The following is a 14,411-nucleotide window of genomic DNA, read 5'->3' on the forward strand; positions in this document are numbered from 1 at the left end:
ACATGAAATGAAATATTAAATGGTAAATATGTGTATAGTGTGAATAAAATGGGTGGGAGTGGGTCAAGCGCTGGTAAAGCTGACCCTAAAGTGTGTTACCAAAATGAATTGCTTGATACAGGGTAATATTGTGTATAAATGTATACTCACGGTAATGATTGCAATGTAACCTGCTTAAGGGACCTAACTGTAGGTAGGGTAGCCGAACCTCACAAGTGCCACTGACATAGTTCCAATATAGTCGCTAATTGAATACCTACTAATGGTGTGATAGGGTGTAGTCACTAACACAGCATACCTCAAAACCAGCAATTAATTTTGGTAACACACCTTAGGGTCAGCTTTACCAGCGCTTGACCCACTCCCAAGTTCCTTTGGGAGAAATAGTTTTGACATTGCAATTCTATTTCTGCCTTTGTTCCATATAATCTTATTTATTGCACTATTAATCAATTTTATATCTGCACGGCGAACCAGGATAGGCAGCATCTGCAATGGGTATATAATCCTAGCGAAGCTGATCATCTTAACGAGTTGGCATCTACCCGCTAAGTTCAATGGGAGGCCTCGCCAGCTTTCCAGCTCTTTAATCACTTTCGTTAGGATGGATTTAAAATTGCTTGCGTACAATTTTTCCAGGTCGGTGTCTATATTAACCCCCAAGTATTTGATTGGCTGTCTTGTCTTTTTAAAAGGGAGGTCTTCCTCCCACCTAACATTATTGTTACGAGACAGCACTAAATTCTCAGTTTTGGAGGCATTAACTATAAACCCCATACATTTTCCATATTCTTTAAGTGTCTCATATATTTTTTTGACCGCTGTTTCCGGATTAGACACAAACATCAGAAGGTCATCCGCAAAAAGAGCCAACTTCACTTCCTTATTTCCTATTTCAATGCCTTTATAGTCTGCCGTGTCCCTAAGGAACATAGCTAATGGTTCCATTGCTATGTTGAATAGCAATGGCGACAAGGGACACCCTTGCCTTGTTCCTCTGTATAAATTGAATTCCTGGGAGAGTATTTGCGCTGCCATGATCTGTGCCTTTGGAACCTCATACATAGTTCTAATCATGTTAAGAAACATGCCCGATATTCCCATTCTTTGAAGTATATCAAATAAAAATTCCCATCTAACATTATCCCCATTTTTAAGTTTCTTTACGACAGCCTCTATTTCTTCCCTGGTAATTGGAGCATTAAGTTCTTGTTGCTCTTCATTCGTTATTTTTGGGAACTTTAATCCCTGTAAAAACTTGTCTTGAGCTCCATCATCCTGCTCCCTGGTAGTATACAGATTGTGATAAAAGTCCCCAAACCCTGTACATATTTCTTCAGGAGCTGATGTTAGTTCACCTGAAGCTTCACGCATCCTAAGTATGTGTTTTGGCTGTGTAGCTCGTCTAACCAGATTTCCTAATAATTTACCTGCCTTGTTACCACACTTATAAAGGTTACGGTCTGTAAATTGGAGCTTTTTTTGTTCCTTTCTGTGTGCCATATTTCGCACACACTCTTTGCTCCCATGTATTTGTCCCTGTTTTCTGGGGCAGGATTTTGTTTGAAGTGACAGAACGCCCTGTTCAGTTCCTTGCTAGATTTAATGTATTCTGATTCTGTTTCTTTCCTACGTTTGTTCATGTATGTTAGAATCTTGCCTCTCAATACAATCTCCCCTTATTTTGGTGTATGGCGTTTGTTTCCTGGAAATAGTGGCAGTTATTGAGGAGAAAAGCTTTAAACTCCTCATTATTATGAAGATAAGATGGAGAAATCTCCAGATTCTATTTTTGTGTTCCCTAAATCCTACATTTATCTCTAACCATACTGGTGCGTGGTCTGCGCTGATTATATGTTTAATCGCCACTGCGGACACCTTGTCCATCATATGGTCGCTTGTTGGAATATAGTCTATTCTTGAGAGCGTTATGCGGGTGAGAGAAAAGGGTATATTCTCTCTCAGTGGGGTTAAGTAGCCTCCAGCAGTCCAACAACCCCAATGTTTCCTGTAACAGCCCTATGCTTCTCTGTGCAGGTCTTGATTTTCTTTTTTTTCTGATTAAGATAAGATTTATCTAAAAATGGATCACTGACAGCGATAAAATCACCGCCCACAATAAGGTTACCTCCTCTTTCTTTCAACACTTTATCAGTTACACTCTGGAAGAAAGGTTGGCTCTGCTCATTCGGACCATAAATACTATATATCCATATATCCATATATCCATATATCCATATTGTTGATCTTGAGAACACACTGTACCACCCTTCCCTCTGTGTCACTCCCAGTTGATATAAGCTCGTATGGTAGTGTTTTGCTTATCAGAATCGCTAACCCCCTTTCTTTCCCACTGCTGGGGAGAATACGCATTCACCTACCCAGTTAGTCTGGAGTTTCTCCCTCTCCTCCCGGATTAGAGGTTTCCAGAATAAGTGCTATACAGGCATACCCCGGTTTAAGGACACTCACTTTAAGTACACTCGCGAGTAAGGACATATCGCCCAATAGGCAAACGGCACCTTGCGCATGCGCCTGTCAGCACGTCCTGAACCGCAATACCGGCTCCCTACCTGTACCGAAGCTGTGCGCACGCGGGGAGACTATAGAGCCTGTTACACATGCGTTATTTACATCCGTTATGCACGTATAGGACGATTGCCGTACAGTACATGCATCAATAAGTGGGAAAAGGTAGTGCTTCACTTTAAGTACATTTTCACTTTACATACATGCTCCGGTCCCATTGCGTACGTTAATGCGGGGTATGCCTGTATGTATGCGTACGTTAATGCGGGGTATGCCTGTATGTATGCGTACGTTAATGCGGGGTATGCCTGTATGTATGCGTACGTTAATGCGGGGTATGCCTGTATATATGCGTACGTTAATGCGGGGTATGCCTGTATATATGCGTACGTTAATGCGGGGTATGTCTGTATATATTATTTATTTATAAAATATTTTACCAGGAAGTAATACATTGAGAGTTACTTCTCGTTTTCAAGTATGTCCTGGTCACAGAGTAAAACAAATAATACATGGTTACAAGTACAGTTACATAAATGAACAAGGTATACATTATATACAGAGACATTGCGTGCACAGTTAAAGAAAATATATATTATGAGCATATGAAACAGTTACAGACCAGATTAAAGTGTGAGACAGCCTTAGATTTGAAAGAACTTAAGCTGGTGATGGATATGAGAGTCTCTGGTAGGTTGTTCCAGTTTTGGGGTGCACGGAAGGAGAAGGAGGAACGTCCGGATACTTTGTTGAGCCTTGGGACCATGAATAGTCTTTTGGAGTCTGATCTCAGGTGATAGGTGCTGCATGTGGTAGGGGTGAGGAGCTTGTTCAGGTAGCTGGGTAGCTTGCCCAGAAAGTATTTGAGGGTCAGACAGGAAAGGTGAACTTTGCGCCTAGACTCTAGTGATGACCAATCTAGTTCTTTGAGCATTTCGCAGTGATGTGTGTTGTAGTTGCATTGGAGAACAAAACGACAAATTGAATTGTAGAGGGTGTCAAGTTTGCTAAGGTGGGTTTGAGGAGCCGAGCCATATACTATGTCTCCATAGTCAATAATTGGCATTAGCATCTGCTGTGCAATACGCTTTCTGACCAGGAGACTTAGGGAGGATTTGTTCCTGTAAAGTACCCCTAGTTTGGCATAGGTCTTGGTTGTCAGGGTATCAATGTGCATCCCGAATGTTAAGTGGGAGTCAAACCATAAGCCCAGGTATTTAAAACTAGTGACAGGTGTTAGGGTGGTGTTAGCGTTGGTTCTAATCAGGAGCTCAGTCACTGGAATCTTTACAAATTTAGTCTTGGTCCCAAATACCATTGTTACAGTCTTGTCAGTGTTTAAAAACAGTTTGTTTTGGGAAATCCAGTTTTCGAGTCTCAAAAAGTCAGACTGAAGTATGTGTTGAAGGTCAGAGAGGCTATGGCTGTGTGCATGTAGGATTGTGTCATCTGCATACATGAGTATTGAGGCTTCCTTACAAGCTGTGGGAAGATCATTAATGAACACTGAGAAGAGTAGGGGCCCCAGAACAGAGCCTTGCGGGACACCACAGGTGATATCCAGGGGGTTGGAGTTAGAGCCTGAGATGGACACATGTTGGGATCTTCCTGATAGGTAGGACTGAAACCAGTTTAAAGCATGTTTCCCTTTTCCAGAGCTCTGGAGTTTGTTAAGCAGGATAACATGATCAACTGTGTCAAAAGCCTTTGCAAAATCTAGGAATACTGCACCAGTGAGTTGTCCCCGTTCCATTCCACACTGGATTTCATTGCAAACTTTTAGCAGGGTAGTTACGGTGGAGTGTTTGGGACGAAACCCAGACTGGAATTGGCTAGGGAAATTTGTCTTGGTGTAGAAATCGCTTAATTGGGAGTGGACACATTTTTCCATTACTTTGGATAGAATTGGGAGAAGTGAGATTGGCCTGTAGTTTGAGACAGTGTTTTTGTCCCCACTTTTGAAGATTGGGACAACTTTGGCAGTTTTCCAGGTCTTAGGGATATGGCCTGCAGACAGGATAGAGTTGACTATGGACGTAATTGGTTTGGCAATGGCTGGGGCACCAAGTCGTAGGAACCTAGATTGTAGTAAGTCGGGTCCACATTGGCTGCTTAGTTTTAATTTGAGAAGCGTTTGTGTAATCTCCTCTTCAGATACTGGGCTAAATTGAAAATTGTGGGCAGTGTTGGGAGGGGGTGGGACTGTAGGGATACTCCCAGGATGAGATTCATGTTTTGGGTTTGTGCTGTGTTTCGCTAATAAGTTAGTGGCACACCCCACAAATTAATTATTGCATGCATTTGCAATGTCAGTGGGGTTTGTCAGAGTAATATCCCCCTTAGTGATATTACTTGGTTGTTGATGGTTAGGAGGCTGGAATATATTGTTGATAACCTTCCAGAAGTTAGCTGGGTTTGATGTATTCTGGAGGAGATTGTCAGAGTAATATTGTGCTTTTGCGTGCCTTGTTTGCCTTGTGCACATGTTCCGCAGGCATCTGTAGTGATTGAGATCCTTGGTAGTGCCAGTTACTTTGTAGCTTTTCCACAAGGCATCCCTGAACTGGTAGAGTGCTATAAGGTCAGGTGTAACCCATGGAAGGTGGGCCCTCCGTACCCTTATTTTGCGTAGTGGAGCATGGGTATCGCAGAGTTTTAAGAACTCGGACTGGAAATAGTCGAGCGCAGAATCGGGGTCGGGAATTAAATCGAATCTGTGCCATGGGCAGTTGGTAAGGTCATCCAGAAACTGTTGTGGGTTAAAGTTTTTAAATGTTCTAGTGAGGAGAACTTTAGGGCTTGAATGGGGCGGTTTAATTTTCCTTACACAGTACACTATTGCATGGTCACTGAAAATGTCAGGAAGGATGCCAGAGGATTGGATTCTGCTGGGGTTTGAGGAGAGAATCCAGTCTAGCAAGGAATGGTTATGCGATTTCAGGTTTATCCGTGTGGGTTGGGAAATGAGTTGCGATAGGTTAAGTGACTTCAGTTGTATCTGGATTTTGTGGTTTTTAGGGTCAAGCCAATTGAAGTTGAAATCCCCAAGAACTAGCAGCTCACTCTTCTCTTTCAGAGAGGAAATGGAGCCAAGAAATTGGGTGATATCAGTCAAGGATTGTAGAGGGGCTTTAGGGGGGCGGTAGATGGCAGCAAGCAAGATGGGCTTAGAAAAGGGGAGGCAGATTTTGCCAACTAGAGTTTCAAAAGAGGGTGGACTTGGTGGGCAATTTAACAGTGTAAATTGTAAGGTGTCTGCAATATAAAATAACACCCCTCCTCCTCTCTTTGACCTATCTCTCCTAAAAATGGAGTATCCCTGAATGGCGATATTTGCATCTGGGGTTTTAGGGGATAGCCATGTTTCTGTAAGAATGATGGCTTTGGGTTTATGCATAAGGCACCATGCCCTTAGTTCGTCCAGTTTGGGCAGCAGGCTCCGGATGTTTATATGGGCGACAGATAGCCCTTTTTGGAATTTAAAGGTGGAATTCTCAGGGGCATGGGACAGAGCTGAAATGGGAGGACCTGGGTTAGGTTCAATATCACCTGCTAAAGAGAGTAATAGTATGAGTAGAAATTTGGGTAGTTGTTTGCAAGTTGTAGATTTGTGGTGTTTGCCATTAGAGTGAGCAGTGGTTGGTGTGCTGGTTTTTAGAGTTCTCCACCAACATTCAGTAGATAGTGCAAGGCTTTTAAGTAGTCCAGGGTGTATGGTGATGTTGGGTGTGGGCCAGGATGGAGGAGTTTGTAGTGGATAGAGGGAGTAACATCTCCATGAGACCAGGAGAAAGAAAAAAATTAAAATACATAGCAGGTTCATGTTGCCAGAGGTAGGCAGTGCTGCAAGGAGCTGTTGTGAGCAGAGTGAGTGTGAGCAGACTAAACAGCAGGTGTGTGCCTGTTCCTTGTCAAATGTTTAGCTGTATTGCAATGCTAGTCAGTTCAGGGTTTCAGTGTATTGTGCAGTCAGTTTTGGGAGAGACTGCAGTGAATAAGTTGTAAAGGGGTGGGGGGTTGAAATAGGCAGATTAGCAAGCATGGGATCATAGTGTGATCTGAATAGCTTACTGTTTGTTGTCTTGAGTAAAAGAGTGTGCAGTAGATGCAGTCCCCAGTCACCTCTAGTCTAACTGTAGTCTAACTGTATTTATCACTTAAAAACCTCACTTTAAATGCCTCACTGCCTAATGCCTAATGCAGTTCCTGCAAAGATGCAGGAAAGGTGTTGGTATTATACAGATAAAAGCAGTCACATGACCCTCCCCAATCAATCAGCTTGTTCCATTTGGTCAATTAACAGCACAGAGTTAAGAGGGGGAGAAAAAAAAACTTTTTACATTCAAACATACTAACTTATATCAATTCTACAAGCCCAGATTCAGTCTTTTACACAGGGTTTCAGCATCAGGAACATACCTGCGTATGTTAATGCGGGGTATGTATGTATATATGTGTACGTTAATGCGGGGTATGCCTGTATATATGCGTACGTTAATGCGGGGTATGCCTGTATATATGCGTACGTTAATGCGGGGTATGCCTGTATATATGCGTACGTTAATGCGGGGTATGCCTGTATATATGCGCACGTTAATGCGGGGTATGCCTGTATATATGCGTACGTTAATGCGGGGTATGCCTGTATATATGCGTACGTTAATGCGGGGTACGCCTGTATCTGCTTTTAAGCGCTTAAGATGCTTTAATATTTTGTCCCTTTTAATTGGGGAGTTAATATCCTTAACATTGCATGAAACCAGTCTCGTCATTGGTTAGTTGTTAAACTGATATTGTCTGGCACGCCGTTACATAATGTATATAATACAAACCCGCGCCTAAAATGTTCAAAATCAGTCTGATAAAGTCCAAATGAGGAAACTCCAAAGCTGTGCTTTAACCTCTGTGTTTCCAATGTTGGGTGAGTCCACGGCTAACTGACTCGTGAAACATGAAATAATAGTGCAATACTGGTGATCAAACAAACATGTAACACAAACACAGGACACACAACAACTAGAACAATAGACAATGAAAGCACGGCTGGAAAAGGAGAGCTAATTTATTACAATAAAAGATATAAATAAGAACAATAAGCAGAAACTGGTCCAGTCTGTTAAACTGGAATCCTACGCACGCGATTCTGTGAGTAAGATCGCACGCAGGCGACGCACCAGCGTTCGGCGTTCGGCGTTCAGCGTTCGGTGTTTGCTAGCAGCAGGAACAGGAGCCTCACGCGTGGGCCCCCTCCAGCGACGGACCCTCGGATCCAGGGGAGAGTGAAAGCGTCGGAGAGTTTCAGGAGAACAGCCTGACGCCCCCGGAGGAGAAGCGGTTCCTAGGGCTGCAGCACACCGCCATCTTACTCCCAGCATCTTGTGCGTAGGAACATGTGTTACACGCGTGTAATATGTACTGGTGCTGGGACAGGAGCTGATGGTAACTCCCGCATGTAACCCGCAGAGTCCCCGGACTACTGTGCACTATTACCCCCCGTCACCTGACCCCGAGCGCGGAATCTACGCCCTGAGACTGGGGAGGTACAAGGCACATTTCTATACCCAGGGTGAGTATATACTGCTGTGAACCTGTGTCCGGGGGGTAGTTACCAGTATGGGGTGGTAGAGTGGCCGAAAATTACCCCAAGCTGGTTCTTGGGGAGTGGGAGGGGAGGGGGATAATTGCCCCAAGCTGGTTCCTGGGAGGGGGTGGTGATAATTGCCCTAAGCTGATCCTCAGGAGGTGGGGGGTGGTAATTACTCCAAGCTGATCCCTGGAGGGGGGGAGGGGGGTGAGGGGGTGATCACTCTGTGACTCTGGCCCTCTCTTGGATGTAGGAGCGTTTCACAGTGAGACCACCCCGGACGCAGACTGTCATGTGACCGCACGTCTGACCGCTCACGACCCCCCTCTGCTGTTTGACCTGCACACGGACCCCGCGGAGAACTATGACCTGCTGAAGAGGGGGGTCCCCCAGGACCTGGTGCCACTGCTGAATAAGATGCTGCAGGAACGAGATCAATTCCAACGCAGCATGGGGTATGCGGAGAGCCAGACCGACAAGGGCAAGGACCCAGTGCTGAGACCCTGCTGTAACCCCCAATGTACCCCCAAACCATCCTGCTGCCGCTGTGAGGTGGGAGGCACACCCTGACCTGTACCCCTAAAACCGCCCTGCCGCTGTGAGATGGGAGGGACACCCTGACCTGTACCCCCAAACCAGCCTCTGTGAGATGGGAGGCGACCCTGACCTGTACCCCCAAACCAGCCTCTGTGAGGTGGGAGGCGACCATGACCTGTACCCCAAAACCAGCCGCTATGAGATTGAAGGGCGACCCTGACCTGTACCCCCAAACCGCCCTGCCGCTGTGAGAAGGGAGGCACACCCTGACCTGTACCCCCAAACCAGCCTCTGTGAGATGGGAGGCACACCCTGACCTGTACCCCCAAACCAGCCGCTATGAGATTGAAGGGCGACCCTGACCTGTACCCCAAACCAGCCTCTGTGAGATGGGAGGCGACCATGACCTGTACCCCCAAACCAGCCTCTGTGAGATGGGAGGTGACCCTGACCTGTACCCCCAAACCAGCCACTCTGAGATGAGGGTGACCCTGACCTGTACCCCCAAACCAGCCTCTGTGAGTTGGGAGGCGACCCTGACCTGTACCCCCAGACCAGCCTCTGTGAGGTGGGAGGGACACCCTGACCTGTACCCCCAAACCATCCTGCTGCCGCTGTGAGATGGGAGGGACACCCTGACCTGTACCCCCAAACCATCCTGCTGCCGCTGTGAGATGGGAGGGACACCCTGACCAGTACCCCCAAACAAGCCTCTGTGAGATGGGAGGCACTCCCTGACCTGTACCCCCAAACCAGCCTCTGTGAGATGGGATGCACACCCTGACCTGTACCCCCAAACCGTCCTGCTGCCGCTGTGAGATGGGAGGGACACCATGACCTGTACCCCCAAACCAGCCTCTGTGAGATGGGATGCACACCCTGACCTGTACCCCCAAACCGTCCTGCTGCCACTGTGAGATGGGAGGGACACCATGACCTGTACTCCCAAACCAGCCACTGCTGCCCACCTCCGATACCAGCTGTATCTGGCCGTCCTTCCTCTGCTGCTCTTCTGGGGTTGACCCCCGCTCCCCCAGCTCTCTCCTCATCCCGCCCCCCCAGCTCTCCTCATCCCGCCCTCCCAGCTCTCTCCTCACCCCCCTGCTCTCTGCTCACCTCCCCCTGCTCTCTGCTCACCTCCCCCTGCTCTCTCCTCACCCCCCTGCTCTCTCATCTCCCCCCAGTTCTCTCCTCACCCCCTTGCTCTCTGCTCACCTCCCCCTGCTCTCTCCTCACCCCCCTGCTCTCTGCTCACCTCCCGCTGCTCTCTCCTCACCCCCCTGCTCTCTGCTCACCTCCCGCTGCTCTCTCTTCACCCCCCTGCTCTCTGCTCACCTCCCGCTGCTCTCTCCTCACCCCCTGCTCTCTGCTCACCTCCCCTTGCTCTCTCCTCACGCCCCTGCTCTCTGCTCACCCCCGCCTTCTCTCTGCTCACCCCCGCCTTCTCTCTCCTCACCCTCGCCTGCTCTCTCCCCACCCCCTGCTCTCCTCACCCCCCTGCTCTCTCCTCGCCCCCCCAGCTCTCTCCTCACTCCTGTCTGCTCTCTCCTTACCTCCCCAGCTATCTCCTCACCCCCCCAGCTGTCTCCTCACCCCCGCCGCAGCTGTCTCCTCTCCCCCCCAGCTGTCTCCTCACCCCCCCCCCCAGCTGTCTCCCCACCCCCCCAAAGCTGTCTCATTGTCACGGTAGCTTATGACAAGATATAATGAACACCAAATATCTGGGTTGAACTGAACGAGGCTTAGATATAATAAAATATATTTATTCCTTAAAAAAAGGTGAAAACAGCAATATAGTACAATTAACAGACAAGAAGGTAACACTTACTTAGGGTTGGGGGATGGAGAAGTATCAGCTAGCAATTCTCCAGCAATCCGGTGACATTCAAGATGGTATCAGAAGCACAACTAAAAACTGTAGGGTTGACACAGTTTATATACCTGTGTAACCCTATTCTTAACATTGAATACAGACTATTGGTGAACAATTATCTGTATCCAATCCCTAACGTGGAGACACAGATTAACCCATGCCCCCCAGCTAATTAACCCATGTGTACTGGGACTCTATGGGTAGCCCCATAATTAAATCAGGGGCGACGACCAGTTTACCAAATGAAGTATCTGCATTGTTTGTAGGTGTAGACATAACACTTACAAACCACTCCAGTTTGATGATTCTCCACCCTCAGGTAACAATTAGAGTGGCAGAGACTGTTGATTAGTACTGGTCTGTTGATTAGTACTTAGTGTAAACAATCCGGGCAGTTAACTTTTGATCACAGTGCATAGGCGCAATCAGCCTGCTGCCCTTCATGACCTATTAGCATAGCAGATGGTCTGCATTTTCAGAGCAGATCCAAAATACCATACATATAAACTTTAATATCTACACATATTAATAAGTTCCATTCTGGTGGGCTCAGTGGGTCGAAATTTGCCAGTTCTTAATGCCTACAGTGACTCCACATATTGGCCAAATATCAACTCTCTGCGACCTACAGAACTGGAGATACAGAAATGCACTTTAAAACATTAGAATACAGGATTATAATGAAACAGAGGAACATACATTTTCCTGACATGACAAGGTGTAAGCCACATTCCTGGACCGCAGTCCAGGTAACCCCTTGCCTCCCTTGTGAGGTCAGGGGGTGGCCATGTGGGGTGCAACCCCTTTAATACCGGGCCAACCCCCCTCTCCTTCTACACTCATCACCCCCCCAGCTCTCTCCTCACCCCTGCCTGTTCTCTCCTCACCCCCCCCAGCTGTCTCCTCACCCCCCCAGCTGTCTCCTCACCCCCCCAGCTGTCTCCTCACCCCCGTCTGCTCTCTCCTCACCTCTGCCAGCTCTCTCCTCACCCCCACCCCCCATCTCACAGCTCTCTCCTTACTCCCCCCACCCTGCCCTCTCGGGTCACCCCCTCTGCTCTCTGCTCAACCCCCTCCCCCCCTCCAGCTCTCTCCTCACCCCCCCCCCCGCCCTCTCGGCTCACCCCCTCTGCTCTCTGTTCTTTCCTCACCCCCCGTCATCTGCTCACCCCCCAGCTCTCTCCTTACCCTTCCAGCTCTCTCCTCACCCTCCCTGCTCTCTCCTCACCCTCCTACTCTCTCCTCACCCCCTGCTCTCCTCACCCTCCCCTGTTCACCCTCCCAATCTCTCACTCCCAATGATTTTCAGGGTGCAATTACCCTGATCTTCCTCTGATTCTGCCCCCTGAGAAGATGGGTCTCCTGGTTGTTTTCTAATTTTTTTACAAACTGAAGAAAATGAGTAAAATACCAGTTATCATAAAATGTCCATGTGTCACTGTGTCACCCTGTAGTGGGAGGGACAGGTCCCTGCTGTGTGTGTCACCGTCACCCTGCTGTGGGAGGGACAGGTCCCTGCTGTGTGTGTCACCGTCACCCTGTGGTGGGAGGGACAGATTCCTGCTGTGTGTGTCACTGTGTCACCCTGCTGTGGGAGGGACAGGTCCCTGCTTTGTGTGTCGCCGTCACCCTGTGGTGGGAGGGACAGGTCCCTGCTGTCCGTGTCACCCTGCGGTGGGAGGACAGATCCCTGCTGTCTGTCACTGTGTCACCCTGCTGTGGGAGGGACAGGTCCCTGCTGTCCGTGTCACCCTGCGGGGGGAGGACAGATCCCTGCTGCCTGTGTCACTGTGTCACCCTGTGGTGGGAGGGACAGGTCCCTGCTGTCCGTGTCACCCTGCGGTGGGAGGACAGATCCCTGCTGTCTGTCACTGTGTCACCCTGTGGTGGGAGGGACAGGTCCTTGCTGTTCGTGTCACCCTGCGGGGGGAGGACAGATCCCTGCTGTCTGTGTCACTGTGTCACCCTGCGGTGGGAGGGACAGATCCCTGCTGTCTGTGTCACCTTGCGGTGGGAGGGACAGGTCCCTGCTGTGTGTCACTGTGTCACCCTGCGGTGGGAGGGACAGCTCCCTGCTCTGTGTCACCCTGCGGTGGGAGGGACAGCTCCCTGCCGACTGTGTCACCCTGCGGTGGAGGGGACAGGTCCCTGCTGTCGGTGTCTGTCACGGTAGCTTGTGACAGGGAATAATATACACCAAATATCTGGTTTGAATTGAACACGACTTAGATATAATAAAGATAGTTTATTCCTTAAAGAAGGAGAACACACAGGATGATACAAATAACAGACAAGGTATAACACTTAGTGAAAATAAAGGTGAACAATAGCGCTCATGCAAACAATGAATTACAATGAATTACAAAAAACCTGTGATATAGAGTCCAAGGTAGTCCTGGAGCTGCCCAAAGAAGTGAATCTGGAATCTCCTACCCAGATTTGGTAACGTAGGGGAAAGACACCTCCTGTGGCGCTGAGGAATGGTTTAATTGTGATTGTAGACAAAGTTCTTTTCTTGAGGAGGTCTTTTGGCATTACTGAGACACCGTAGCTGTGGAGAACAAGCGGTGACGTCACAGGAGGAGTTGATCGGCTGAACTCTGGGAGAAAGCAGCAAGAAGTGTGCAGCAAGCAGGCACCCGAGCAGAAAAGGAGATCCTCTTCCGTGGATTGACGCAATTTCACCTCGCAGCAAGCGGTCCCATATTCTGATAAGACCATTTCAATAACGCTTATGTCCTAGTCACTTTTGGTGAGTAGGTTTCCAATTTTACATCAAACGGAGCAAGTTTCAAGACATCTGGTTCCTATGCCAAGGCACAGATAGTTCTTTTTAGTATAATTCTTTTTAGTATAAATTTTTGTATTTTTAGTGTAATCAATTGTTTTTATTTTATATGTTATACTGTATTTTATTATTGTATTAAAATTGCTCTCTTTATACATCCTAGTTGTCCCTGGTAATGCACTATTGCAGTGTGTATGCTTGTTTTCTCTTTTTCTCTTGAGGAATCCATCAAGAAAAGAACTTTGTCTACAATCACAATTAAACCATTCCTCAGCGCCACAGGAGGTGTCTTTCCCCTAAGGTATAACACTTACTTAAGGTTGGACAATGAAGCAACCAGGTACAGGATTGGCAATTCATTCAGCAATACAGGTTCAAATGAAGACATCACGAAAGACACTGGGTATAGGGTTTACACTGGTTTATATGGAGTTTCAGTCCCATACCCTAACCTTTGGGCGCCTGAAAGTATACCAGACTTGTATCTGCTCAGGAAACCCTTTTGTCTGTAAGTGTGAATTATGGCACTTACAGACCACTCAGGCTCTGCGTTTCTCCGCCCTATTGTACACAATCAGAGTGGTCAAGTCTTTGATCAGGGGGGCTGTTGTAGACAAAGTGTCGCCCTCCTGAACATTAACATAAAGCAGAGCCAGTAACTTTCCCGGGCTTTTATACCAGCCTTGCAAAACAGTATATTCTTTAATATCTACACATATTAAAATAATCCGTTCTGTGGGTCTGAACAGGCTGAAATTTGCCAGGTCCTCATGCCGGAGGACCTTTGCCAGTGGCCAAATATCAGCCTTCCACGACCCCCAGAACCGGAGATACAAAAATACAGTTTAAAAGCCCTTTTTGGAACACGAGGCTTTTTTCCGCCATGCAAGTCAATGGCAGAAACCCAAACTTTGCAATTACCCTGACTCCGTTCTGTTGCCCCGAGAGGGTCGGTATTTGCCAAGCAATCCTGCCGGAACTAGGACTACGTGGTGGCTGAATCTCAGCCCTCTAGGTTGAACAGAACCGGAGTTATGGGTTCTAGGTTTCTGCTCATTCCGACTTACAGTAGCCGTTTTCACTCGCGGCTCTTACCTCCG

The 14,411-nt window shown here is 47.7% G+C and overlaps 1 protein-coding gene across 4 annotated transcripts in view; it reads left to right on the plus strand.

Moving 5' to 3' along the window:
- The window catches only part of ARSA (arylsulfatase A), a 158,896-nt gene extending 146,948 nt beyond the window's left edge, over window positions 1–11,948 (plus strand). For 2 of the 4 annotated variants that reach the window (XM_075599241.1, XM_075599243.1), the window contains exons 8-9: window positions 7,993–8,095; window positions 8,367–11,948. In XM_075599241.1, coding sequence (XP_075455356.1) covers window positions 7,993–8,095; window positions 8,367–8,683 — 420 coding nt within the window. In that variant the 3' untranslated portion in view covers window positions 8,684–11,948. The remainder of the gene's footprint in view (window positions 1–7,992; window positions 8,096–8,366) is intronic. The other 2 variants (XR_012801584.1, XM_075599242.1) reach the window with 2 other exon arrangements.
- The last annotated feature ends 2,463 nt before the right edge of the window (window positions 11,949–14,411 follow it).

Source organism: Ascaphus truei, chromosome 5 (assembly GCF_040206685.1).
Source record: "Ascaphus truei isolate aAscTru1 chromosome 5, aAscTru1.hap1, whole genome shotgun sequence".
Lineage (NCBI taxonomy): Eukaryota > Metazoa > Chordata > Amphibia > Anura > Ascaphidae > Ascaphus > Ascaphus truei.